This window comes from Rhinoderma darwinii, chromosome 4, assembly GCF_050947455.1.
Source record: "Rhinoderma darwinii isolate aRhiDar2 chromosome 4, aRhiDar2.hap1, whole genome shotgun sequence".
Lineage (NCBI taxonomy): Eukaryota > Metazoa > Chordata > Amphibia > Anura > Rhinodermatidae > Rhinoderma > Rhinoderma darwinii.
In genome coordinates, this window is record NC_134690.1 from 146,781,357 (window position 1) to 146,808,533 (window position 27,177).

At 39.9% G+C, this 27,177-nt stretch overlaps 1 protein-coding gene across 1 annotated transcript in view; it reads left to right on the forward strand.

Annotated features, from left to right (window-relative positions):
• The window catches only part of USP13 (ubiquitin specific peptidase 13), a 117,094-nt gene extending 93,205 nt beyond the window's left edge, over positions 1-23,889 (forward strand). Inside the window, exons 13-21 of the mRNA XM_075861661.1 lie at positions 2,758-2,932; positions 9,293-9,381; positions 9,507-9,629; positions 11,097-11,123; positions 13,607-13,750; positions 14,051-14,211; positions 20,224-20,389; positions 22,789-22,873; positions 23,495-23,889. Of these exons, the coding sequence (XP_075717776.1) occupies positions 2,758-2,932; positions 9,293-9,381; positions 9,507-9,629; positions 11,097-11,123; positions 13,607-13,750; positions 14,051-14,211; positions 20,224-20,389; positions 22,789-22,873; positions 23,495-23,588 (1,064 nt within the window). The 3' untranslated portion in view covers positions 23,589-23,889. The remainder of the gene's footprint in view (positions 1-2,757; positions 2,933-9,292; positions 9,382-9,506; positions 9,630-11,096; positions 11,124-13,606; positions 13,751-14,050; positions 14,212-20,223; positions 20,390-22,788; positions 22,874-23,494) is intronic.
• The last annotated feature ends 3,288 nt before the right edge of the window (positions 23,890-27,177 follow it).

Below are 27,177 nucleotides of genomic sequence, written 5' to 3' on the forward strand. Positions count from 1 at the left end.
TTCACCTTCCCATACATGTGCAACTGAGTACAGCATGTAATGTGGAGGGCTGCAGAAACCCTGGGGCACTTTAAAACATTTTCTACCTTCCTCCGTTATTTAGATATCGGTGCCGTTATATTTGGCATCCGATATTTAAATAACCCCCTGAACTGTCAACGGGGCGTGTACTGGCAAGAGGGCGTGTTACTATGGCTGTGACACTGTCCAATCAGATATGGACAGTGTTATAGCAAGAGCGAGGAGAGAAAGTGCGTGCGCGCACGCTCTCTCACTCTTCAGCTTTCAAGATCAGTCTTAAGACATAAGAGCTTATGAGCGCTTGCACTGTCTGTAGCAGAGACACGCCCCCTTGCCAGTTCGGCAGACAATACAAGACTGATCTCTCGCAAGAGCTGAAGAGATGAAAGCGCGCTCTCCACTCCACAGCTCTGACACTGTCTGTAGCAGTGACACGCCCCCTTGCCAGTTCGGCAGAAGACTAATCTTGAAAGCTGCAGAGTGCGAGTGAGCGCACACACACTCTCTCTCCTCGCTCTTGCTGTAACGCTGTCCATTTCTAATTGGACAGTGTCAAAGCCATAGTAACACGCCCCCTTGCCAGTACACGCCCCATTGAGCGTTCAGGGGGTTATTTAAATATCAGGCGCCAAATATAACAGCACCGATATCTAAATAACTGAGGTAGAATTTTTTTTTAAAGTGCCCCAGGGTTTGTGCAGCCCTCCCCATTACATGCTACACTCAGCTGCACATGTATGGCGAGGTGAAAAGTTCTCTTTAATACAGAATTTTTCAGGAATATGAATGTCATTTATTCTACATGCCACCCATACTAGGTGAACACAGATAAATATTTATATCTTTGTACATTATGAATTCATTAGGAGCTAGTACCTCATGAACATTTAATGGATACTTAAAGAGGCTCTGTCACCAGATTTTGCAACCCCTATCTGCTTTTGCTGCAGATAGGCGCTGCAATGTAGATTACAGTAACATTTTTATTTTTAAAAAACGAGCATTTTTGGCCAAGTTATGACCATTTTCGTATTTATGCAAATGAGGCTTGCAAAAGTACAACTGGGCGTGTTTAAAAGTAAAAGTACAACTGGGCGTGTATTATGTGCGTACATCGGGGCGTGTTTACTACTTTTACTAGCTGGGCGTTGTGTATAGAAGTATCATTCACTTCTCTTCACAACGCCCAGCTTCTGGCAGTGCAGACACAGCCGTGTTCTCCAGAGATCACGCTGTGACGTCACTCACAGGTCCTGCATCGTGTCAGACGAGCGAGGACACCGGCACCAGAGGCTACAGATGATTCTGCAGCAGCATCGACGTTTGCAGGTAAGTCGATGTAGCTACTTACCTGCAAATGCTGATGCTGCTGCAGAATCAACTGAAGCCTCTGGTGCCGACACGATGCAGGACCTGTGAGTGACGTCACAGATCTGCACTGCCAGAAGCTGGGCGTTCTGAAGAGAAGTGGATGATACTTCTCATCAGAACGCCCAGCTAGTAAAAGTAGTAAACACGCCCCGATGTACACACATAATACACGCCCAGTTGTACTTTTACTTTTCAACACGCCCAGTTGTACTTTTGCAAGCCTCATTTGCATAAATACGAAAATGGTCATAACTTGGCCAAAAATGCTCGTTTTTTAAAAATAAAAACGTCACTGTAATCTACATTGCAGCGCCTATCTGCTGCAATAGCAGATAGGGGTTGCAAAATCTGGTGACAGAGCCTCTTTAAAAGCTATGTACACCTTAGAGATTTTTAGAATAATAAAAAAAAAGTATTTCAATTAGTGTGTTGGGGGTCACTTTCTAAATCCGTCAGCTCCACCTGTTATTGATCACATCTAAGTTATGAACTTAGATGTGATCGATAAGGCTGGGTTCACACACCCTATTTACGGACGTAATTCGGGCGTTTTAACCTCGAATTACGTCCGAAAATACGGCTCCAATGCGCCGGCAAACATCTGCCCATTCATTTGAATGGGCTTTACGATGTTCTGTGCCGATGGTCATTTTTTTTATGTGCCGCTGTCAAAAGACGGCACGTAAAAAATACGCCTGCGTCAAAGAAGTGCCTGTCATATCTTGGGACGTAATTGGAGCCGTTTTCCATTGGCTTCATAGAAAAACAGCTCCAATTACATCCGTAATGGACGCTGCGAAAAATGCCTGCAACATGCCATTACGTCTGAAATTCAGGAGCTGTTTTCTCCTGAAAACCGCTCCGTAATTTCAGCCGTAATGGACGCTGCCGTGCGAACATACCCTAACAGCTGACCTGACAGATACAGGTTTCAGCGCTAGATACAGCTGCTCTGTATACAAGATACAAAGCAGCTGTATCTCAAAAAGTAAAAATTATTTTTAATAAAAAGTACTTAGAAAGTTGCACCAATCACACTGACAATTTTGTAAAAAAAAACAAAACAACAAAAAACTATTTCAAAGGTGTACAAAGCCTCTAATACATATTAATCATGTGGTGTCTTGTTTTTTATAGTCTCTATGTATTCATTTTAAAAGAAGGTTTACCTCTTCAATATGTTGGTGATCAGTTCAGGTTGAAACAATAAATGCTATTGTGCATGTTTCAAGGTTTTGTTTTAGTTTTGAGACCATTTTTATATTCTGTCCTATGTTGTATTTGTGGGTCACTACTGATTTTTACCCCACATCTTTACCAGTCATATACCTAATGGTAATATATGTATATGGATTTATATTCCAGATGAATTGATTGCATATGACCTAAAGAGAAGAGAGGCAGAAAGGGCAAAAAGACCACCCCCAGAAATAGTGCGCGCTAGGATCCCATTTAGTGCCTGTCTTCAGGCCTTCTCGGAGCCTGAGAATGTGGACGACTTCTGGAGCAGTGCTCTTCAAGCCAAGTCTGCAGGTATTAAGTAAGTATTCTTCTATTGTGAAGTATAGTTTTTAAGTATCACTAGTCAGCAATATGATATTCTCTGACTGCTCCTATTAGCCAAAAGGCAGAATTTTTTTTTCTAGACTCCTTTGACCGAAAAGGAATAGCTGTCATTTAAAAAATAAAAAAAAATAGGGAAACCTAGTGCTAGGGTATCACATGATTAAAGAGTAACTAAACGTTCATAGTGACATGTCAGAAGTTTTGATTGGTGGACTTCCACTAATCGCTAAAACGAAGCTGCAGAAGTGCTCGTGTGAGCGCTCAGACGCTTAATTTCTGTTCCGCTTTTTGCGGAAATCAATGTTTCGGAGTACGGGCTCAATAGAAAGTGTATGGGCCCGTACACCGCTACACGACATGTTAGAAGTTTGTTGAACGTTTAGTTACCCTTTATGGGCTAAATATATCCTAAAAGTTTCTCCTTGCTTTCAGCATACGTTTATGTGGTATATGTCACACACTTTCAGTGTTGGGGATAGCGTAGGCATATAGGCCATTGTTTTCATAATAATAAGAAGCGACGGATGCAAACATACGTATGGCATATGTTTGATCTACTTATTATTCATACATTTTTCTAAAATTTACACAAAAAGAAGTGGAAGAGCACATTTTTGGTTTGATCAGACATGTGCCTTATGTTCACAAATGTTTAGAACATATACATTTATATTTTTAAACATATGCCATATGTATGCGTACTTTTAGAAGACCTATCTATGCAAGGTGGAACAAATTCCACATGCCTATTATAAGTTCACTTAAATTCTTACACCAGCACATGACTGTTATTCATCTAAATTTTTGGGCATTTTTATCTATATTTTTAGCCCGTTTTGATAAAAGTTTTGGTATACTTTTTGTTTTGGGTGTGTTTTAGACTCTTTTGGGCTCATATGTCCCTAGCCCCCCTTTCTTATCTAGATCCTGCATTAAGGGGTTGTCTACAGCCCACTGAAGAGTCCTAGATTTGTAATGCAAAGAACTAGGCTGATTATTAAAAATGTCGTACCATCCCTATTGGGGCATATAGATGTGAAAGAGGGGGTTTATCCGCTCAAGCCCCCCTAACATGAGCTGGAGCGGATGATAAGCAACGGCCCTCACTCTGGTGGACTCAAACTGTCCATGTATTACAGGGTAAACACGTTCCCAGCTGGATCATCCCCCAGCAAAATCAGCTGTTTGCCAGGACCGGCGGTGATTAGCTGATCACCACGGCGGCTCCGAGATAAAAGGGGTTGCCTGTGATGAGATGACAGCTTTAAGGAAAGCATATTTTGTGCCATTTATAACTCTTTACAGAAGTCTATACCATAATAGAAAAAAAGAAAAGCTATTTAAAATTCAATGGCATATAAAGTATGAGAATTGGAATTGTACAAATTGTGTAAGGTGTATACAAAACATCCAGCATATCTATCACTTTTTTTCAGCGTGGGATTTGCAGCGGTACATCTGGAGCTCTCTGCATTGATTTCAGCTGTTCTTTTTATATATTATCATGACCTTCCATTGAGCTAGGAGGAATATTTCAGGGTATTTGCTGTCTTCATGGTTGAGTGACATCTGAAGCCATCACTGGGGAATTTGTTCTTTTCTCTCTGGATTGTCACTGAATTACCTATCTGTTGTCCCTGGGTTAATTATAAAGGATTCAGGTCTTATCTAAGCTGCCACCACTTCTCTGTAAAGCCACATAAGTACCAGTCATCTGCCAAATGTTCCATTATCCTGGTTGCTGTGAAGGAATGTTGTCTGCTTTAAGTCACATAGCAATTCAATGGCACTTGAAGCTGGTACATTGGATTTTTTGGAATAAAATACAAGTAAAGTTGTTATTATTCGGAGTATCAAAACTGATCATTAGTTGAGACTAAATTTACAAATGTGTATTTATTGATACAATTCAGTAAAGTGGGTCAATGTTTTTCAATTGTAATTTTAAAGTATACTGGGGGAGTGTATGGGAAAATCGAGTGCTTGTCCGTAGCAACTAGTCAGATTCCATTTCTCATTTCTGAGAGGATCTTTGGAAAAAAAAAAAGGAAGCAGTAACCTGATTGGTCGCTATGGGCAATTGTTCCTTTCTTCCTTTACGTTACTTTTGAGAAATCTTCCACAATGTGTCATTTTTGTATATACTGTTTTATACTTTAAACATGTACATACATAAAAATTTATTTAGTTCTCAAAGTGGTTGTTAAAACCACAAATAAGAAGCCAAATGTCAAATCCATTAGCCATATTAAAAATAATAAATATACACCAGGGTGTCCATTTTTTTTAGGGCTCATGCACATTGCAGAGCCCTGTGCTCTGTACGGCAGTGCACAGTGATATGCCTTCCTAGGAACAATGTATACAGAGTCCGATTAACCATGGTGTGCCCCCGAATGACATTGGAGGCATACAAAAGTACAGTAGTGGCCCTATCAACCTCTATTGCAGCTCTGTTACGGCTCTGTACAAAAGTCATAATACAGCCATGTGTATAAACCCTTACCCTTATACCCTATAGTCCAATCTGGAATATCACCAGATCCGAGTAAAATATGGAGTATCACATGACCGCATAGTTTATGTTCGAATAACCGTAATGCTACGATAATCTGGCATCCCGGGACTAGTGTGGTGCTGGATTATTACAAACTTGAATGTAGATTTTGACAGTTAAAGTGGAGTATTCAATAATAATTCAGGACTTAAATTGCCCAATCCATTCTACTGGTCTGGTGCTTTTACTTCTACTTTCAGACACGTACTGGACTTGGTGCTAGAAAACAGAAATGTACAAGTTTTAGTATGGTTGCATACAAATTTTTATATATGTCTTCCTGGAGAATCTCTTCATTCTCCTCTGTTTCAATCCAATGAAAGTGTTTGGTAATCTGTCAATTCTCGAGTCTTGGTGACAGTTTACCAGGCCTGGTCTGACCATCTGTTGTTTCTGTCCGCTTCCAGATGGGTTGCTGTATGTAACTGTAGAAGGGGTGGTCTCTTGTTCAAAAACACATAAATAGACCGAAAGTAGAGGTAAAGAGACCTACTGTATCTGCCAGGGATAAAAGGAAGCAGCTGAGACCCTGGCCATGATGCTGTCTGCTCAAAGTAGCTGTACAGTAATATCTTTGGGGCTGACTGATGCCTTCAGTTCAAGAAAGGGTTATTTTCACACCTATAAACAGCTGATATGGTTAGAAATTTCCAGATTCATTTAAAAAATGTCTATCTTTCTGACTGGAAGATATAGGACAAGAGTGGTAGGAGTCAGAGATCCTGTAGTAATCTCTCAAAGCTACTGTAATTTAAGTGTAAAAGCAAATGGCGTAAAGAGTGCAGAAATCTATTTTTTCATTGCATTGGTTCTGTCACACATGGCTAATGATACAGGAGCAGAAACAAAAAGCAGAGGGCCTCTTGTGATGTCACCATAGATTATATGACAGAAACACAGTTGTGATATCACAACCGCTTTCCTTGCTAAAACCAACCAATGATGTCACTGCAGCTTAGAGAGTTGTGATGTAACAGCTAACTTACCTGACTGAAACACTCTTATATCACACTTGCTTACCTAACCAAAACGTGCTATGATGTCACAGCATGTTACCTGTCTGAAAGCCCCTTGTGATGTCACTGCAGCTTAGGGCCTGTTCACATCAGCGTTTGCCTTTTGTTTGGGCTTTCCGTTTATCCGTTCAGTCAGATGAACGGAAAGACAAACCAAAAGCATAGTTTCCGTTTGCGATACCATTGATTTTTTTTCACGGAAACAATAGCGCATCAGAATAGGCTATTGTTTCTGTGAAAAAAACTGAAACCTAGTGGAACAGACTCAAACTGAAACCAAAAAAATAATGGTATTGCAAACAGAAACTATACTTTCTCCTGATGGAACAGATGAAAGGAAAGCCCAAACAGAAGGCAAACGCTGATGTGAACAGGCACTTACCTGACTAAAACAATTGTGATTTCACAGCAGATTATCTGACTGATACCCACTTGTCATGTCACATCAGCTCACCTCATAGTAACACTGTTGTGACTAAAACCCACTTGTGATGTCACATTAGCTTACCTGACTGAAAATCACTTGTGATTTCATAGGAGCTTACGTCACAGAAACACAGTTGTGGTTTCATAGCAATTTACCTGACAGACACTGATATCACGGTAGCTTATCCAGGGGCAGACACCACCAACAATAGTGGCCCTTGTGCAAGAACTGTATGTGGGATATTTTATTTCCAACTGCTAATTTGGTGACTGCTGGGTGCTATGCATAAACCACATCACTCATGACTCTCCAAAATCCCTCACCACTGTACAAATGCATCAGTAATTGTGAAACGCATAGGTAGCCCCTTATATTTGATCTAATACACAGTAGGAACTACTATTATTATTTTAAGGTAGAGGTGGGCCCCTTTGCCTGCAGGGCCACTGTGCAGCTGCACAGGTAACATATATATGGTATGTTCGTCCCATATGTGGCCCCTGGGGCTGTCTTCTGCGGCCCGCGGGACACAGAGCCGCTAGTACAGACTCTGCTCCGGGACTCTGGAATTCCCTGACATCGCTGTCCACATATGGACAGCGATGTCTGGGGCTTCCCCAGAGCTGGAGTCCCGGGCAAAGCGCTAGTATAGGCTCTGCTCTGGGACTCTGGGGAATCCTCTGACATCGCTGTCCATACATCGACAGTGATGTCAGGGGCTTCCCCAGAGCAGGAGTCCCAATGATGTCAGGAGCACAGCTGGAGTCCCAGGAAGAGCTTACTAGTGCTCTGCCCGGAACTCCAGCTATGGGGTTGCCCCTGACATCCATGTCCATATATGGACAGTGATGTCAGGAGCAGAGCTGGAATCCCAGGCAGAGTGCTAGAAGCGACTCTGCTCCGGGACTCCAGCTCTGGGCAAGCCCCTGACATCACTGTACATATATGGACACTGATGTCAATGGCTTCCCCAGAGTTCCGGCACAGAAACGTTACTAGTTCTCTGCTCCGGGACACCAGCTCTGAGGTTGCCCCTGATATCACATTCCCGTCCAGGAGGATCCCCTGACGTCACTGTGTATGGACAGTGACATCAGGGGCTCCAACAGTAGAGGAATACCAAGCCAAAGCGTCGGCAACGCTCCGGCTGGGAATTCCATTCCTAGAGGGAGCCCCAATGGAGCCATCTACTTGGTGGGGTGTATGGCATTATCTGCGGAGGGCACTGGGGCAGCATCTGCGGAGGGCACTGCGGCAGCCTCTGCGGAGGGCACTGCGGCAGCCTCTGCGGAGGGCACTGTGGCAGCATCTGCAGAGGGCACTGTGGCAGCATCTACAGAGGGCACTGTGGCAGCATCTACAGAGGGCACTGTGGCACTATCTAAAAAGGGGCTGCCCAATCTTGACATGTGTTTCTGCCAAACTTCTAACTGAGCCGCCGGACTGCATTTAGCGACACTTAAATTGGAAAACTGGATTGTTGACATAAGCACGTGGAGAAATATCTCACATTTTAAACCTAGCGGTATTATTATAGTAATATAGTAGCTCAAATAAGTAATTGATTAATAATATTTGTATTGTATCAAATTTGAAAGTAAAGCGGCCCGTCAACTTCCCATCTTTTCTATATGTGGCCCACTTACCCGGCCGAGTTTGAGACACCTGCTTTAGAGCAACAGTTATCATTTGAACAACTTCTGACCTTTTTATAGACCAGACGTCCTATGTGGATTCTAGGCCTAGAGAACCCCGTAGACTAGAACATTTGTCCCCCTTTATGCTAGCAATAAGTGGTGGTCTGAGCACATGAACCCCATCAATTACAACATCTGACCTGTCTCTATGTAATGAGAGATAGACAAAAAGTATACACGACACTCTAATTAGGGAAAATAATAATTTGGGTATGGTAACTATACAATTTTTACATGAAGCATTTTCTCTAACCATCTAATAGATAGGGGTTAAATTATTATTTGGCTAAAGGGGTATATATGGGCAACACCAATTCTAGTATCTGGAGTAGAATAGTAGTGTTGGTCCAGAGATTATAAACCAGGAAACGTTCTGCTATAATGCGCTATGTATGTATTTCTATGTAGTGAGTGCATGTACGTATGTATTTAGTAAATGTGTATGTTTACAGTATTTGTGTGTGTGGATGTGTGAAGTGAGTTTGCTATGTGTGTATGTAGTGAGTATGTATACTCATGCGTAGTTAATGGGTGTAAACGTGAAAGTAGAAAGTTTGTGTTTGTGTGTGTGTATATATATATGCTAGTACATAGCAAATATATTTACTCCCTTCATACATGTGTATATGTTTTCCAGGACATCTCGTTTTGCTTCATTCCCAGAATACCTGGTAATCCAGATAAAGAAGTTTACATTTGGACTTGACTGGGTGCCCAAAAAATTTGGTAGGTAATGTGATTTACTGATGATATGTGTTGTATAAGTTACTCGTTGTATGCTCCTTTGCAAAGTAAAAAAATATATTTAGAAATGAATGTGATTTTTTTTCATTATTATTATTTTTTTTCAGATGTAGCCGTGGATATGCCTGATATCCTGGATGTTAATCATCTCCGAGCAAAAGGTCTGCAGCCAAGAGAAGAAGAGCTCCCAAACATTTCTCCCCCTATCGTTATTCCAGATGACCCCAAAGGTATGAGGAAATGCGCTAGCATCTTGTAATATTAGTCCACATTTTATTTATGGTGCATGAACTGCCAATAAACATCTGAACTGCCAAAAATTCTATCTGACGACTCTCCCCTTGTATATAAGACAATATAACAATACTGCAAATATACTTGGCTTACCTGTGTCCGAAGCATTTTATCCACAGAGATCTGTTAGTAGCATTTTCAGACTCATCCGAAGTCCGGATTCTTATGTGAATTTATCACAAATACATGTTTAGGTTGGTCCTACATATCTTAAAGGCTATGTACACCTTAGACATTTTTATTTAAAAAAAAACTGATTTCAATCAGTGTGTTTGGTGCAACTTTCTAAATACTTTTTATTAAAAATAATTTTTACTTTTTGAGATACAGCTGCTTTGTATTCTGTATACAGAGCAGCTGCATCTAGCACTGAGACCTGAATCCGTCAGATCAGCGGGACTGACTGGTTCAGTGTCAGCGGGTCCTGTGTGTCTCTGACACGCAGGATCCACCTGTTATCGATCACATCTAAGTTATGAATTTAGATGTGATCGGTAACAACTTGATCCTGTGTGTCCGAGACGTGCAGGACCCGCTGACACTGAACACGTCAGTGCCGCTGACCTAACGAATACAGATCTCAGTGCTAGATACAGCTGCTCTGTATACAGAATACAAAGCAGCTGTATTCAAAAAGTAAAAACTACTTTTATTAAAAAGCATTTAGAAGGTTGCACTAAACACACTGATGCACATTTTTGTTAAAAAAACAACGGAAACCCAAATTATTTAAAAGGTGTACATAGTCTTTAGTTCTACTCTAAGTGAATTAGGAAGGTTGTCCTATAGACAAGAACCTGCCTAAAATCGAAAAGTTTATTTAAAAATTCCACGGTGGCTACTTGTTAGATACATGTGACTAAATCATCCAGTTGGTCTAGCGATATATATTACATTACTGTAACCATTTGTTAACAGATAACCCCTTTTAAAATTCTTATCCCTAGTCCAGTGTGTGTCTTGAATTCAGAAGCACCTGTTTTTGTAATTTTATCATTTCTTAGATTTTTGATACTTGTAGGGCTCGTAATCAGCAAATTGTTTAGAACATTAGGGATGAATTTAAAAAAAAATTCCTATCAATGGCTCCAAGACAGGGGTACAGGGATGGGTGTGAGTAATGCCAATCTCTGGACAGTGTTGCGGAATATGTTAGCACTATATAAACAACTGGAAATAAGAGACCGGAAGTTGTAGACCCACTTAGACTGAAACCCATAAAACTTGCATACATGGTTTTTGCATGTTACAATTTTTATTCTGAAGAAATTGTCTTCTATGCAAAAACAAGAGGTTTTTTTTTTTTTTATCTGACAAGTATAGCTAGCTTAAAATTCCAATCTTTAGTTTTGTCTTCATTGTGTCAGCAGAAAATATGTTTTCACTCCTATATTCACTTTCAGATCACTTCAGGAACCATTTCATGGACGGTATGTATTGAACCTTATCTTTGTATCTAATTAACAAGCACTGCAGTGTGCGTGTATGTATATATATATATATATATATATATATATATATATGTGTGTGTGTATTATACATTATGCAATATAATATAATAAAAAAATACTTCTGGAATTGCCTCGTAACATTATAATTTTTAGAATTCACTAATAACTGAAAAAGAAACTTATACAAAAGGTAGCTTGTAGCTATTAGCTATGTTCCTCACCATCCACACTAGACCACTGGAGAAATAAATAATCCTATATGTAACAATACATTCAGTTTCATAAAATAATCATGTGACTTGGGAGAAACCAATTCTTTATAGTGAAGAAGATTTGAATACAAGAGCTTCAATATACTTTATGCACCTCAGGTTTCTAATACTTATTTTTGTTATTACGGTGGTTATATGTTTTAAATAAAATATTTTCAAATACACTATTAGGGAATTCTGAGTAAGGCGTCATGCACACGACTGCAGTTTTGCGGCTGTATGCTATCCGAAATTGCGGAACCACAATTGCGGATCGTATAAAATACATGATTTCCTATGGGCCAATGCACATGACCATGGTTTCCACAGTCCATGCATTGCCCAGAGTCTGGACTGAAAAAAAATAGGATATAGGGATCAATGCACATTTTCTATGTGCATGGTCCGTGATTGCAGACGGCTTGCAGATGATACTCCGTGGCGCGTCCGTACCGTAATCACGGACCATACAAACAGGTACGGCAATGTGCATGGTGCCTCAATAGAGGAAGGTCTCTCATACAGAACCTCCATCAAATAGCCAGAGCAGAGAGCAGCTACAAAGAGTCTCTCTCTCTCTCTCTCTCTCTCTCTCTCTCTCTCTCTCGGTCCTGGCAGGTTTGTGCATTACATGGACAGCCCATTTATTTCAATGGACACTATGTAATGCTTTATTTCCCCAGTGATGGCGCTGCAGAGTAATCAAGCACTTGCAGCCTACTTCCCCAGCAGATTACAGGTGATCGCTGAACGCAGGAAAACATGTGATTAGACTCCTTTCAAGGCTACAATTAAACAAAAAGGGATTGTAAAATGGGGACAACCTCTTTTAAAAGGCCTGTAGTGGTGTATTTATCTTTTGCTATAATTGTGGGCAGGACGTTACAACATTTGGAGGTTATGATCAAATTTCTCTGGTCACTTGACCAACAAGCTTGCATGCAAGTATGAAAGACCTATGCCCTTCTCTCCTATGTCAAGCAGCTCTTTGTTCTGAGTATATTACCTACATAGTCACACGTTTGGATCAGTATTAAAGGGGGAAGGTACTTCTACACTGAGGTACAGTAGGAATTCTTGCCTGACAGCCCAATAGAACCCCAGAAGCTAGTAATTCAAACTACGACTCTAAGGTAGTAATGTAGTAAGGTTGGATTGTCGCAAAATGTAGTATTTAGTGACACACAGCAGCATCCGCAACAGAGCGAGATGCCACTCAGTGGCGCCATCTCGATGGATCCTCCCTCATTGGTAGATCACTATTAAACCTCTGCCAACCTGGGGAATAGCGTATAATACATGCTTATAGGCTATGTAAATCTTTGATGGTGTTTTACAGTATTATTGGAGGGGTCCAAGGCCTCTCTGATAATACTGTACCTGATAAAATTCAGATCCAGAAATGTCATCAGTACAGCATCCTCCAGCTTTGGGTTTGTAACACAGAAGAAATGTTTATTGCACACTTAAGAGCATTTTACATATTTCTTTACTGTAGGTTTCCTTTAAAGTCTATTATCTTACTATGTGCTGGATTAAAGGAATTTAACAATAAAAGACCGATTCAGGATAATGTTGAGTATAAGCAATACATCATTTTAAAATGTGATAAAAGCCACAACAATGTAATAAAAATAGTGAAATTCGAAGAAGGAAAAGGGCTGGCACTGCCAAAACCGCACAATCGGAATGGCAGTGTAGAAGAATGGCTCTCATTCTATTTGGATAAATGCAGGTAAATTGCCACGGAGTTGCTCATCGAAAGTGTAGCGCAACCAGCTAAATATATTGTAGAAGAATGATCGAGGCACTCACCGAAGCTGGCAAAACAGTTTCCTTATTACAAAAAAATCTCGGTCAGGATGTGAAATTGCCTACGGCCGTTTCACGTGCGTACACGCTTTCTCAAGGCCTTGAGAAAGCGTGTACACACGTGAAACGGCCGTAGGCAATTCCACATCCTGACCGAGATCTTTTTGTAATAAAGAAACTGTTTTGCCAGCTTCGGTGAGTGCCTCGATCATTCTTCTACAATGTAATAAAAATAGTTCTTGTTAAAGTATATTATTCTGTAGGTAACAACCATTTTTTCCCCTGCCAACTGGAGTCTTTATTTATGTGGCATTGACTGTACCCCCATTCTGTGTTGCCACTTAAGCAATGGCTCCAGTCACCGGAATGCTGACTCGCTTCTCCTGCATGTTATTTCAGCTCCCGACATAGACGAGTCTTCAGTCATGCAGCTGGCAGAGATGGGTTTTCCACTCGAGGCTTGTCGGAAGGCTGTGTACTACACTGGCAGCATGGGTGCAGAATTAGCTTTCAACTGGATAATTGCCCACATGGAAGATCCTGGTCAGTAATATCAACACAGGCTGATATGGAACAAATGGGGATAAAACTGTTCTACTTAAAGTGTTATCTGAGAATTTCCGAAAACCCTAAGATTAAAGAATTGATATATAGAAAGAGTGGGAAGGTGATGTTCATTCCTGCCATTACAAATGATAATAGGCCATAAAGACAGGGGTTGTCTTGATGAGACAATTCCTTTAAGTCAAGATTGGGACACAGGTTCAATCTTGGGGGGGGGGAAATAAAAACGTTTTATGACATCAGTAGATCATCTGAAGTGCATTCTTTGTTCCTCATTAGATTTTGCAGAACCATTAAACATCCCTGGATGCGCTGCTGCATCTGCCCAACCTTCCTATGGACTCGCTGCACAGATCAACCAACCACCAGAAGAGATTGTAGCTCTGATTACATCCATGGGTTTCCAGAGAAATCAAGCTTTTCAGGCATTGAGGGCAACCGTAAGTTATAGTGCAACAGAATGTGAAACGCGTGAAGATTCATTTCCTTACAATGAAAAGTAAGCAGCGATTTATATGGAATTGTCTTTATAAAAGATACGTTGAGTACTATGTGAGTTGTAGTTCCCATGTCACGGTTCTCAACTCCCATCATCGTATCATTAGTGCTCATATATCTGCTGTCGCCTTGTGGGACATCAGGGTCCGGGAACAACACCTTAGTATTTTGCGGACAGTACGTGAGTTGGCATCTAAAGCAGATTTTTACAGAGCATTTGTCATAAACTTTTATTTTGTTTGCACCAATTCCTTTTGAATTTCAGCCCTGTTTATTATTCACAATGTCTCCTCATGAATATATATTAGAGACTCGGCTCCTTTTTAGATAACTTCAAATTCAAACTATTTCTTGAAAAATATCTCAATGTAACTGAAAAGGAGTTTAATTTTTTTCTATACATTCCAGAGAATATAGTAGAATTTTTTCCGTAGCCTTTCCACATCAGTTTGATTTTTTGCAGCGTTTACACATAATTTCTGCAGTGCTTTTGCAGCAAAATCTGCACGTAGCACATGGGGATTTTGCGGTGGATTTTGCCCCTTCTACATTGAAAAGGGTGAAATCCACAGTGAACATTCAAAACAGAATGAGCAAGATGAAGTTTTGAAATTCCGCAGCATGCTCTGACTCCGTGTGTAAAATGTTAAGCAGCATGAGGATCCACTTGCCTGCAACAGTCTTCCACTGCGGATTTTCCAACCACAAATCTGCGATAAATCCGCTACATGTGCGTCGCGACCACTTATACAGACCACGCTGGTTATATAGAAGTAAGGCACCCTGGCATTGCTCCCGTGTAAACAAAACGCCATTAATAATATTCACTGGAGGTGTTTTCTAGTTTTATGTTAATAAAGCTTAACCCCTTTTGATACCGCAGCCATTTTTTGTGTTTTTCATTATAGTTACTTTTCCTCCTTGTTTTCCAAAAGTTACAACTTTTTGTATTTTTCCATTGACATAGCTGTATGAGGACTTGTTTTAGTTTTCAAAAAATGGACAAGGAGGCAGCACTTCCAATGAAACGTAGAAAACCTTTAATCACCCATGCAACGTTTCAATCCCTCAGGACCTTTCTCAAGCATAGTAAAACACATCCAAAATCCAAGTATTTAAGGACTCACAGAGTCAATTGGCAATAAGTCAGTGATCAAATAAAAAACAATAAATATATTTATAAGTAATAACAAATAAATCAATTGTAAAATACAGACAAGTATGAGGGTAAAAATTGCGTGTGTACATACAGTTTAATCAGGGACTGGTACAGACAATAAGCAGGCCAAGTGTAAACAATGAATAAATAGTTAATAGATCACCCAGGTGTATATATTAAAAAACAAGATTACCTACTGTCATTTGTGGCGGGCGGAAGGACATACTCCTAATGCGTTTACGGCGTCCCTGCATACCAGCTGCGTGTGTCCCACATGTGTGTAAGAAAGCATGTCTCATTAGTGAGTATGTGCCGAAATCCCGCGAGATTACGCTATGTAATTCTCGCGCATGCGCGGTTGTACCATAACTCACGCGGCGGCCATCTTGAAAGATGGCAAAGGGATCATATAAGTCTTGACAAACTACTAGTCCATGATTGGCTATAAAGCCACATCAAGGAAAGGGACTACAAAATCAGTTTAATGCCCTAAGAGCAGAGGAGGGGGGAATCTAGCGGGGACAAAGGGGACTAAAATAAGTCCCATATGTTAACTGCAATATATCCGAAAGTGCAGCATATAAACCAGTGTAAAAAACATCCGGATGCTAGCACAAATGAATATGTAAAAATTCTATTGTAGATCCTATCATAGTGTATGTAAACATTTGTACAAACCCCCAAAACTGTTATACATGGCAAATAACGGTATGAGTCCCTGCATATCCAATAGTAATATACCACTTCAAAGAGAGAATAGACATGAAAAGCTATGAACCAAGCAAGGAAAATATATTCAGCTTGGATAGATGTATGTAGGCACCCGAAACCCAAGGAGATAGTCCAATCCGCAAAATGTATCTGCAAATGACCATAAAGAATAACAATAAAAGATAAAGATTATGTGTGTTACAAATATATATCATCTCATTATGCAAATATATGCCAAAAAATGTGTTCAAATTTTACATACAAAGAAAGATGACGTATGTAGATCAAAGAAGGTACCATTAACTGAACGAACAGCAGTATATAGAGTGATATGAACATCTCATGGCCGCACCAACCTTAAAATCAATGTTTAGACCCTGTGGAGATAGGGAGTTTAATTTAAAAATCCACTTAAGCTCCCTACGTTTAAGTCGCAAGATTCGGTCTCCACCCCTCCGATGTATAGGTATGTGGTCAACGATCCAAAATTTTAGATAACCGACCACATGCCCTGCTGAAACAAAGTGTGATGACACCGGTAAATCAAGTCTTTTAGTTCTAATGGTAGATTTATGTTTGTTTAAACGGACTCGACACGCTTGAGTTGTTTCTCCAACATAAATTAATTTACAGGGACACTGAAGTACATATATGACGTGGGACGATGCACAGGTCAAAAAATGTTTAAGGTGAAAGACCTTTCCACTAGTCGGGTGACAAAATGTGCTACCCTTGACCATATTGTTGCAATTAGTGCAATTCAGACAAGGGAAACATCCCAATTTTTTAAGAGCCAGGGTTAACTGGCGATTAGTACAAAGAGGTGCCATGTCAGCATGTACCAGTTGGTCCCTCAGATTTTTCTGACGTCTAAAGGCCATCATCGGGGGCCGGCCAAATTCAGGAACTGTATCGGAAAGATTCGCAAGAATGCCCCACTCATGGCGTATGATGCTGGAGACCCTACTGCTGATGTCAGAATATGTAGAGACAAATGCCAATCTACCTGAAGGCTCTTGTTGTAGATATCCTCAAGCCCTCCTACAGAAACAGTGGGATAGGGTGGAGATGGTTACTAGAGAACAGTTACTGACACCTCACTAACGAGTGCCTTCAGGTAGATTGGCTTTTGTCTCTACATATTCTGACATCAGCAGTAGAGTCTCCAGCATCATACGTGTGCATCGTCCCACGTCATATATGTACTTCAGTGTCCCTGCAAATTAATTTATGTTGGAGAAACAACTCAAGCGTGTCGAGTCCGTTTAAACAAACATAAATCTACCATTAGAACTAAAAGACTTGATTTACCGGTGTCATCACACTTTGTTTCAGCAGGGCATGTGGTCGGTGATCTAAAATTTTGGATCGTTGACCACATACCTATACATCGGAGGGGTGGAGACCGAATCTTGCGACTTAAACGTAGGGAGCTTGAGTGGATTTTTAAATTAAACTCCCTATCTCCACAGGGTCTAAACATTGATTTTAAGGTTGGTGCGGCCATGAGATGTTGATATCACTCTATATACTGCTGTTCGTTCAGTTAATGGTACCTTCTTTGATCTACATACGTCATCTTTCTTTGTATGTAAAATTTGAACACATTTTTTGGCATATATTTGCATAATGAGATGATATATATTTGTAACATACATAATCTTTATCTTTTATTGTTATTCTTTATGGTCATTTGCAGATACATTTTGCGGATTGGACTATCTCCTTGGGTTTCGGGTGCCTACATACATCTATCCAAGCTGAATATATTTTCCTTGCTTGGTTCATAGCTTTTCATGTCTATTCTCTCTTTGAAGTGGTATATTACTATTGGATATGCAGGGACTCATACCGTTATTTGCCATGTATAACAGTTTTGGGGGTTTGTACAAATGTTTACATACACTATGATAGGATCTACAATAGAATTTTTACATATTCATTTGTGCTAGCATCCGGATGTTTTTTACACTGGTTTATATGCTGCACTTTCGGATGTATTGCAGTTAACATATGGGACCTATTTTAGTCCCCTTTGTCCCCTCCAGATTCCCCCCTCCTCTGCTCTTAGGGCATTAAACTGATTTTGTAGTCCCTTTCCTTGATGTGGCTTTATAGCCAATCATGGACTAGTAGTTTGCCAAGACTTATATGACCCCTTTGCCATCTTTCAAGATGGCCGCCGCATGAGTTATGGTACAACCGCGCATGCGCGAGAATTACATAGTGTAATCTCGCGGGCTTTCGGCACATACTCACTAATGAGACATGCTTTCTCGCACACATGTGGGACACACGCAGCTGGTATGCAGGGACGCCGTAAACGCATTAGGAGTATGTCCTTCCGCCCTCCACAAATGACAGTAGGTATTCTTGTTTTTTAATATATACTCCTGGGTGATCTATTAACTATTTATTCATTGTTTACACTTGGACTGCTTATTGTCTGTACCAGTCCCTGATTAAACTGTATGTACACACACAATTTTCACCCTTATACTTGTCTGTATTTTACAATTTATTTGTTATTACTTATACATATATTTATTGTTTTTTATTTGATCACTGACTTATTGCCAATTGACTCTGAGTCCTTAAATACTTGGATTTTGGATGTGTTTTACTATGCTCGAGAAAGGTCCTGGGGGATTGAAACGTTGCATGGGTGATTAAAGGTTTTCTACGTTTTATTGGAAGTGCTGCCTCCTTGTCCATTTTTTGCCCTATATTGAGGACCTTGGACCGGGTTCTGAAGAGGCGTGCACCACTCTAGCGGTTCAGTGCTGTGGTAACTCTCTACTTTTGTTTTAGTTTTCAACAGCACCATTTGTTGTACTATGTAATGGGTTTAGTTTTTCTGGCATTCACCTTGTGGTAAAAATGATATGATAACTTTATAAATCGCAGAAATCATATAGACCTGCAGAATAGTTTTTTTTTAAATTCACAACAATTACAAAGCAGAACCTATTTGTTAAAAAAAAATAGTTTTGTGTAGTCATATTCTTAGCGGCATAACATTTTTATTTTTCTGTAGAAGGAGCAATGTGAGGGCTCGTTTTTGCGGGGCAAGCTGTAGTTTTTTATGGTACAATTTTCGAGCTACATACTACTTATTGATGACTTTTTATTCCATTTTTTGGGAGGAACTAGGAGGAGAAAAAAAACTGCAATTGTGGCATATTATTGTATTTTTGTATTATTTTTTTTTACATCCACCCTAGTTGATAAATGTTATTTTGTAATAGTTCTGACTTTAAGGAACGTGGCCATACCAAATATGATTATTTAAATTTATTTAATTTTACATTACTTTAAAAAGTTTAAAAAAAAAACAAAAAAAAACATTTTCCCATTATATTAAACATCACTAAAAACTTTAACTATTTAAAAAACATTTTATTTATTTTTTTAAACATACAGCTGACACTTGCTGGGTATGGAGCGAGCTCAGCCCGTGAACCCGCTTCATAATTTCCCCCCCCAACGACTATTATTTACCGTTATGTCAAATGTCAGTAAGGGTTTAATCACTGTATAAATGAAGTTCTACAACTTTCTACCCATAGTAAAAAAAAAAAAAAATCTTGTGCAGATCCGTTAAGTATATTGATGTAATATTTCTATGGTTTTTATTTACTTTGAAGATTTATGCCTGGTCACCTGTGTGTGACGCTGACACCAACAGCTTTAGGCCTCATGCACACAACCGTGCTCGTAATTACGAGCACGGGCGGGCACGGCCGGCCACGGGCAGCCGGCCGCTTTTGCGAGCCGTGCTCCCATTATAAAGTATAGCAGCACAGCCCGTAAAATGAAAAAATAGAACATGTTCTATTTTTTTAACGGCACGGGCACCTTCCCGTGAGAAGACGGGAAGGTACCCGTGGCTAACAGAAGTCTATGGGCCCGTTATTGTGGGTCGTAAATTACGACCCGCAATAACGGGTGTTTTTACGGTCGCGTGCATGAGGCCTTAATCTCCAATGTCATTTTGAAGTGTTTATATTAGTTTACATTTTATGTTGAAGATACGGAGAGTCACATTGTTCTCTCTGACTTCCTCTTGTCCACTCCATCCTAGAATAACAATCTAGAGCGAGCCCTGGACTGGATTTTCTCTCACCCTGAATGTGAAGATGAAGCTGCGAATACTTCACAATCTGCGGATGGCGAAAACAATCCGCAAACAAATGGAATCTTAACCGACCATGAAGAAGAAGGACCTCGAGTTAAAGACGGGAATGGAAGTAAGAAGGAAAGCACCAATTGTTTCTGTTAAATTCTTACTATTCTAGTCATTAATATGAAGTTTACCTAAAAATAAAAGTTTAGTTATAGATGAAGTTCGGTAAACTGGATAAAAACATTGTGAATGCAGACTCCCTCCTCCTGCCTAATACATGTATGTGTGTGTATATATATATATATATATATATATATATATATATATATATATATATATATATGTGTGTGTGAGTGTGTATGTATATGTGTGTGTATATGTGTGTGTGTGTGTGTATGTGTGTATATATATATATAATAGGAAAATATAAACAGTGCGTAGTAGAAGTATTTAACCCCTTTTGGTGGTGTTTGTTTTGTTGCATTGCACCATGGAATTTAAAATTAGATTTTATGTAATGGACCTGCCAAAATAGTCCAAATTGTTACAGTGGAATGAAAAAGAAATACCTTGTTTAACAAATATAATAACAAAAAAAATAACTAAAAATGGAAAAGTTGTGAGCACATACTGTATGTATTCACCCACTTTGCCATGGAACCTCTATATAAGGTCTAGTCAAACCAATTAACTTCAGAAGTCACATAGTTAGTTGAATAAGGTCCCCCTGTGTTTAATGAAAGTGTCACATGATCTGTCACATGATGTCAGTATAAATACACCTGTCACCATTCCCACAGTGAAGCATGGTGGTGGCAGCATCATATTGTGGGGATGCTTTTCATCGGAGGGACTGGAAAACTGGTCCGGATTGAAGGAAAGATGAGTAGCAGTGAATACAGGGCAATTCTTGAGGAACAGCCAGAGATTTGAGACTGGGATGGAGGTTTACTTTCCAGCAGGACAATGGCCCTAAAAATACTGCTAAAGCCACACTGGAGGGGTCTAAGGGGAAACCTGTAAAATCGTGTGGAATGGCCTAGTCAAAGCCCAGACCACAACCAAATGAGAATCTGTGGCAGGACTTGAAGACTGATGTACAACAATGTAACCCATCTAACGTGAAGGAGTTGGAGCAGTTTTCCTAGAAGAATGAGAAATAAAATCCCAGTGTCTAGATGTGCTTCACTAATAGAGACTTAGCCCAAGAGACCTCCATTTGTAATTGCAGCAAAAGGTGCTCCGCAAAGTATTGACTTTCAGTGGTGAATACCAATGCACATTAAAGTTCTCTATTTTTTGTCTTAATTAATGTTTGTGTCACAGTCAAAAATATTTTGCACCTTCAAAGTTGTAGACATGTTGTGTAAATCAAATGGTACAAACCCCCAAAAATCCATTTTATTTCAAGGTTGTAATGCAACAAAATAGGAAAACACCTAATAGTTTATCATGGACTTTCCTGCCAGTCAGAGATATTTATCTTATTGCTTCAACATCCCAGGAAATCCGACAATTCTATCTTAAAGAGGCTCTGTCAGCACATTAGAAGTGCCCTGTCTCCTATATAAGGAGATTGGCGCTATAATGTAGGTGACAGTAATGCTTTTTATTTAGAAAAACTATCTATTTTAAACCACTTTATGAGCGATTTTTAGCTTTATGAGTTTCTTAATGCCCAAGTGGGCGTGTTTTTACTATATGACCAAGTGGGTGTTGTACAGAGGAGTATATGACGCTGACCAATCAGTGACCAATCAGCGTCATGCACTTCTCTCCATTCATTTACACTGCAGCCACATACACAAACACTAACATTACTGCAGTGTCTTGATAATGAATATACATCACTACCAGCCTGGACGTGATGTGTATTAAGAATCCTGACACTTCTGAATCTTTTCTGTGAGATTCCAGCAAGGCAAACGTAATCTCGTTTGAGATGACAGGTCACATCGTAATCTCGCGAGATTACGCTTGCCTTGCTGGAATCTCACAGAGACGCTACAGATGTGTCAGGATTCTGAATACACATCATGTCCTGGCTGGAGGTAATGTATATTCATTGTCAGGACACTGCAGTAATCTTAGTGTTTGTGTATGTGGCTGCACACAGCGGTATAACTATATCGCTATGTGCTGTGTAAATGAATGGAGAGAAGTGTATGACGCTGATTGGTCAGCATCATACACTCTTCTGTACAACGCCCACTTGGTCTAAAGTAAAACACGCCCACTTGGGCATTAAGAAACTCATTAGCATAAAGCTAAAAATCGCTCATAAAGTGGTTTAAAATAGATAGTTTTTCTAAATAAAAAGCATTACTGTCACCTACATTACAGCGCAGATCTCCTTATATAGGAGATAGGCCACTTATAATGTGGTGACAGAGACTCTTTAAAGTGTTTCCTAGTTACCCCTCTCCACTCACTGTATACACTCCGCTCCTGGGAGTAAAACCAAACTGAATTATTTTGGTGGGGACGGGCTTAATGTGACAAATGTTTTGTTTTTTCCCCTAGGATATGAACTGTTTGCCTTTATCAGTCATATAGGAACATCGACAATGTCTGGGCATTATGTATGTCATATAAAAAAGGAAGGAAGGTAAATATGAGCGTATAAAAGTGGAATAAACTCTGCATTCTATGCTATTATTCCCAGGATATGTCATAAATGTCTGATAGATGGGACCTGCACCTATATCGAGAATGGATATAACATAATGGCGAGATCGCACGCATGCATGGCCATCTCTCCACCAGGTGGGACGAGGGTTAAGGGACTTTGTTCTCGATTATAGGGGCGAGTCCCAGAGCTGGGACCTGCATCTATCAAACCGTTCTGGTGATCTGCCATAAATGTCTGAGATAGAAGTAACACTTTAAGTCGTGCTATTCCTGTTCACATCTGATACTAGAGTTAGATAACCTCACTGAGTAATGTATAGCTGCTGGTTACAAAGATTTCCAAGTAACATTTTGTACTCAACAGCTTAAAAATCAAATTAGTCAAATTTCTACCTTTTGGTAGTATAGTTTTTATGCATTTCGGGGAAAAAGCAAAGCATTTGGCATCTCCGGGACGAGCTGCTCCGACACGCTACTTTGGTGTCCAATGGAAGAGATCAGATGTACATCCAGAAATGCATATGCTCATTTGTATAAGTATTCACTAAATATATTGGCCAATGCATTAAATAAATGATTTTCTGACTTTGTTTTACAGATGGGTGATTTATAATGACAATAAAGTTTCAGCATCTGAACGACAACCTAAAGACTTGGGCTACCTTTACTTCTACCATAGGATAGCTTGTTAAGGGAGCTGCATGGCCTGTAAAAAAGCCAGAGAGAGTTTACACCAGCTCAAGAAAGACCTACATAAGCAAAAGAATGCTGGACTGCCAGGACACCAAGATAAATCCACACTATTTATAGTTTATTTAAAGAAAACTAATGTTTGATGCTTTGTTAAGCGTAATACTGGAAATTTTGACTTCACGAAAACATAAATTGTTTTGTGCAATTTTAAGTATGAATGGATGAGTGTGTTACCTTTTACTTTACTGAAAACATTAAGGATGTTCTCTCTTTTTCTTGGAAAAATTGCTAACTGGAACATAGAAGCTGCACAATGAATCTACAGGGTGGGCCATTTATATGGATACACCTAAATAAAATGGGAATGGTTGGTGATATTAACTTCCTGTTTGTGGCACATTAGTATATGGGAGGGGGGAAACTTTTCAAGCTGGGTGTTGACCATGGCGGCCATTTTGAAGTCGGACATTTTGTATCCAACTTTAGTTTTTTCAATGGGAAGAGGGTCATGTGACACATCAAACTTATCGAGAATTTCACAAGAAAAACAATGGTGTGCTTGGTTTTAACGTTACTTTATTCTTTCATGAGTTATTTACAAGTTTCTGACAGCTTATAAAATGTGTTCAAAGTGCTGCCCATTGTGTTGGATTGTCAATGCAACCCTCTTCTCTCACTCTTCACACACTGATAGCAACACCGCAGGAGAAATGCTAGCACAGGCTTCCAGTATCCGTAGTTTCAGTTGCTGCACATCTCGTATCTTCACAGCATAGACAATTGCCTTCAGATGACCCCAAAGATAAACGTCTAAGGGGGTCAGATCGGGAGACCTAGGGGGCCATTCAACTGGCCCACGACGACCAATCCACTTTCCAGGAAACTGTTCACCATCTTGCTGGAAAAACTCAGGGAACGTGCCAGCTTCAGTGCATAAAGAGGGAAACACATCATCATGTAGCAATTTCAGATATCCCGTGGCCTTGAGGTTTCCATTGATGAAGAATGGCCCCACTATCTTTGTACCCCATATACCACACCATACCATCAATTTTTGTGTTCCAACAGTCTTGGAGGGATCTATCCAATGTTGGTTAGTGTCAGACCAATAGCGGTGGCTTTGTTTGTTAACTTCACCATTCACATAAAAGTTTGCCTCATCACTGAACAAAATGTTCTGTGTAAACTGAGGGTCCTGTTCCAATTTTTGTTTTGCCTATTCTGCAAATTCAGTGCGCCGATCTGGGTCATCCTCGTTGAGATGCTGCAGCAGCTGGAGTTTGTAAGGGTGCCATTTGTGAATAGCTAATATCCGCCGAAGGGATGTTCGACTGATGCCACTCTCCAGTGAAATGCGGCGAGTGCTACACTGTGGGCTCTTGCTGAATGAAGCTAGGACAGCCACTGATGTTTCTTCATTAGTGACAGTTTTCATGCATCCACATTTGGAAAAATCCAACACTGAACCAGTTTCACGAAACTTGGCAAGCAGTTTGCAAACTGTAGCATGGGAGATGAGTGGTCTCGTAGGGTGTCTTGCATTGAAATCTGCTGCAATGACCCGGGTACTGCGTTCACCAGACATCAAAACAATTTCTATCCGCTCCTCACGTGTTAACCTCTGCGACATGTCAATGGCTGTAAACAAAGAGAAGCTTGTAAATAACTCATGAAAGAATAAAGTAACGTTAAAACCAAGCACACCATTGTTTTTCTTGTGAAATTCTCGATAAGTTTGATGTGTCACATGACCCTCTTCCCATTGAAAAAACTAAAGTTGGATACAAAATGGCCGACTTCAAAATGGCCGCCATGGTCAATACCCAGCTTGAAAAGTTTCCCCCCTCCCATATACTAACGTGCCACAAACAGGAAGTTAATATCACCAACCATTCCATTTTATTTAGGTGTATCCATATAAATGGCCCACCCTGTGCAATATTAGTTTCTCTTGACCTGCAGTTGTCAATAATTTTCAGCAGGTGGCGCTGTTACTATATGTCTAGAAGCTGCATGTATCTGATCTGGGTTATGCAGTAGCTGAAAAAGCCTAGAACTAACATTTACCCCAAGTAATGATATAACACATGACATGATATGCAAATGTTTCCAATTGGATAGAAAGGCTGAAATATAAATAGATAGAAATATATATAGAGCGAAATGTATCCAATTCTCCATCTCTTCTTCTTCTTCTTCTTCTTTTGTTTTAGTAATCTCCCTTAAGCCCCTGCTAAGTCCTTCTTTGCAATCTGTGTACTTTGCTGGCAAAGTTATAGATGTAGTTCAGTATTAGAACCTTTTGAGAATATGCACTCACAATTTCATGTGATTCTCTTCTGTGAACCCATGGCAGTAAGTAGGATTACTTACCATCTAAAACAGACGTACGGAATCACCCAGAGACTCCGCAAAGATTACAGAGCGCTCTCCGAGTCGTGTAGTTCTGTATTCCCTCACCGCCTTTTATTGCTTTGCACACTGTCTATTTGTTATTGTCGCCACAGAGCAAATATTTCAGGAATTATGAGCAAACTATACTGGAGCTGTTGCAATATGAAGAAAAAAAAGCCATATATTCAGAGTAGTAACCTTCACTTCTTCTATATTAAATCCATTGATGTAGATATAACCACATGTTACAGTACAGATTTTTTGCTCCCAACCCAACTGTTTAGCCATTGAAACAAACTGATGATTTATTATGTCACGTGCCTGATCATCGAGACTGGAATGACCTGTCATTCTGATAAACAGAGCACACATACAAATTAAAGGCTATGTTCACCGTTGACATGTTTTTGTTAAATAAAATTGTGCATCAGTGTGACTTGTGTAACTTCCATTCCAATACATTTTCCTAAAAAAAAAATTTCACTTTTTGAGATACAGCTGCTTTGTATCCTGTATACAGAACATCTGTATCTTGCGCTAAATCCTGTACCCGTCCGGACTGGGGGACTGACTGGTAGTGTCAGCGGGTCCTGCGTGTCTCTGACATGCAGGATTGAGCTGTTACCGATCACATCTAAGTTCATAACGTAGATGTGATCGATAACAGGTCGATCCTGCGTGACGCTGAACCCGATTCAGGTCTTAGCGAACGATACAGCTGCTCTGCATACAGAATACAAAGCAGTTGTATCTCAATAAGTAAAAAAGAGTTTTTAATAAAATGTATTTAGGAAGTTGCACCAATCACACTGATGCACAATTTTAGTTAAAAAAAACAACGTCAAAAGTGTACATAGCATTTAAAGTAGAGTGAGTGAATTAGATACAGAAAATGTGTCTAGTTGTGGTTTGTCCTAAGTTTCGAAATTAAAAATTGTCTACTTGCCACTAACTTTTAGGAGTCATTCTGTTGAAGAAATTGATTGCAAATCTCCCAAGGCTTGTTAAAGATCCAAATGATGATTAGATTTGTGTAAATGAAACATTTTGCAACATAGTAGTAGAGCTGCGCAGTCTTGTTAATCCAAAGCCAGGACGTCCAGATGACTGTGGTTAGGTCTGTGCCATCATGTGCGTATTTAAAATGTATGGTTTGCGGAATGAAAAGGGGGCCAGTGGATGTTCTCCAAGATA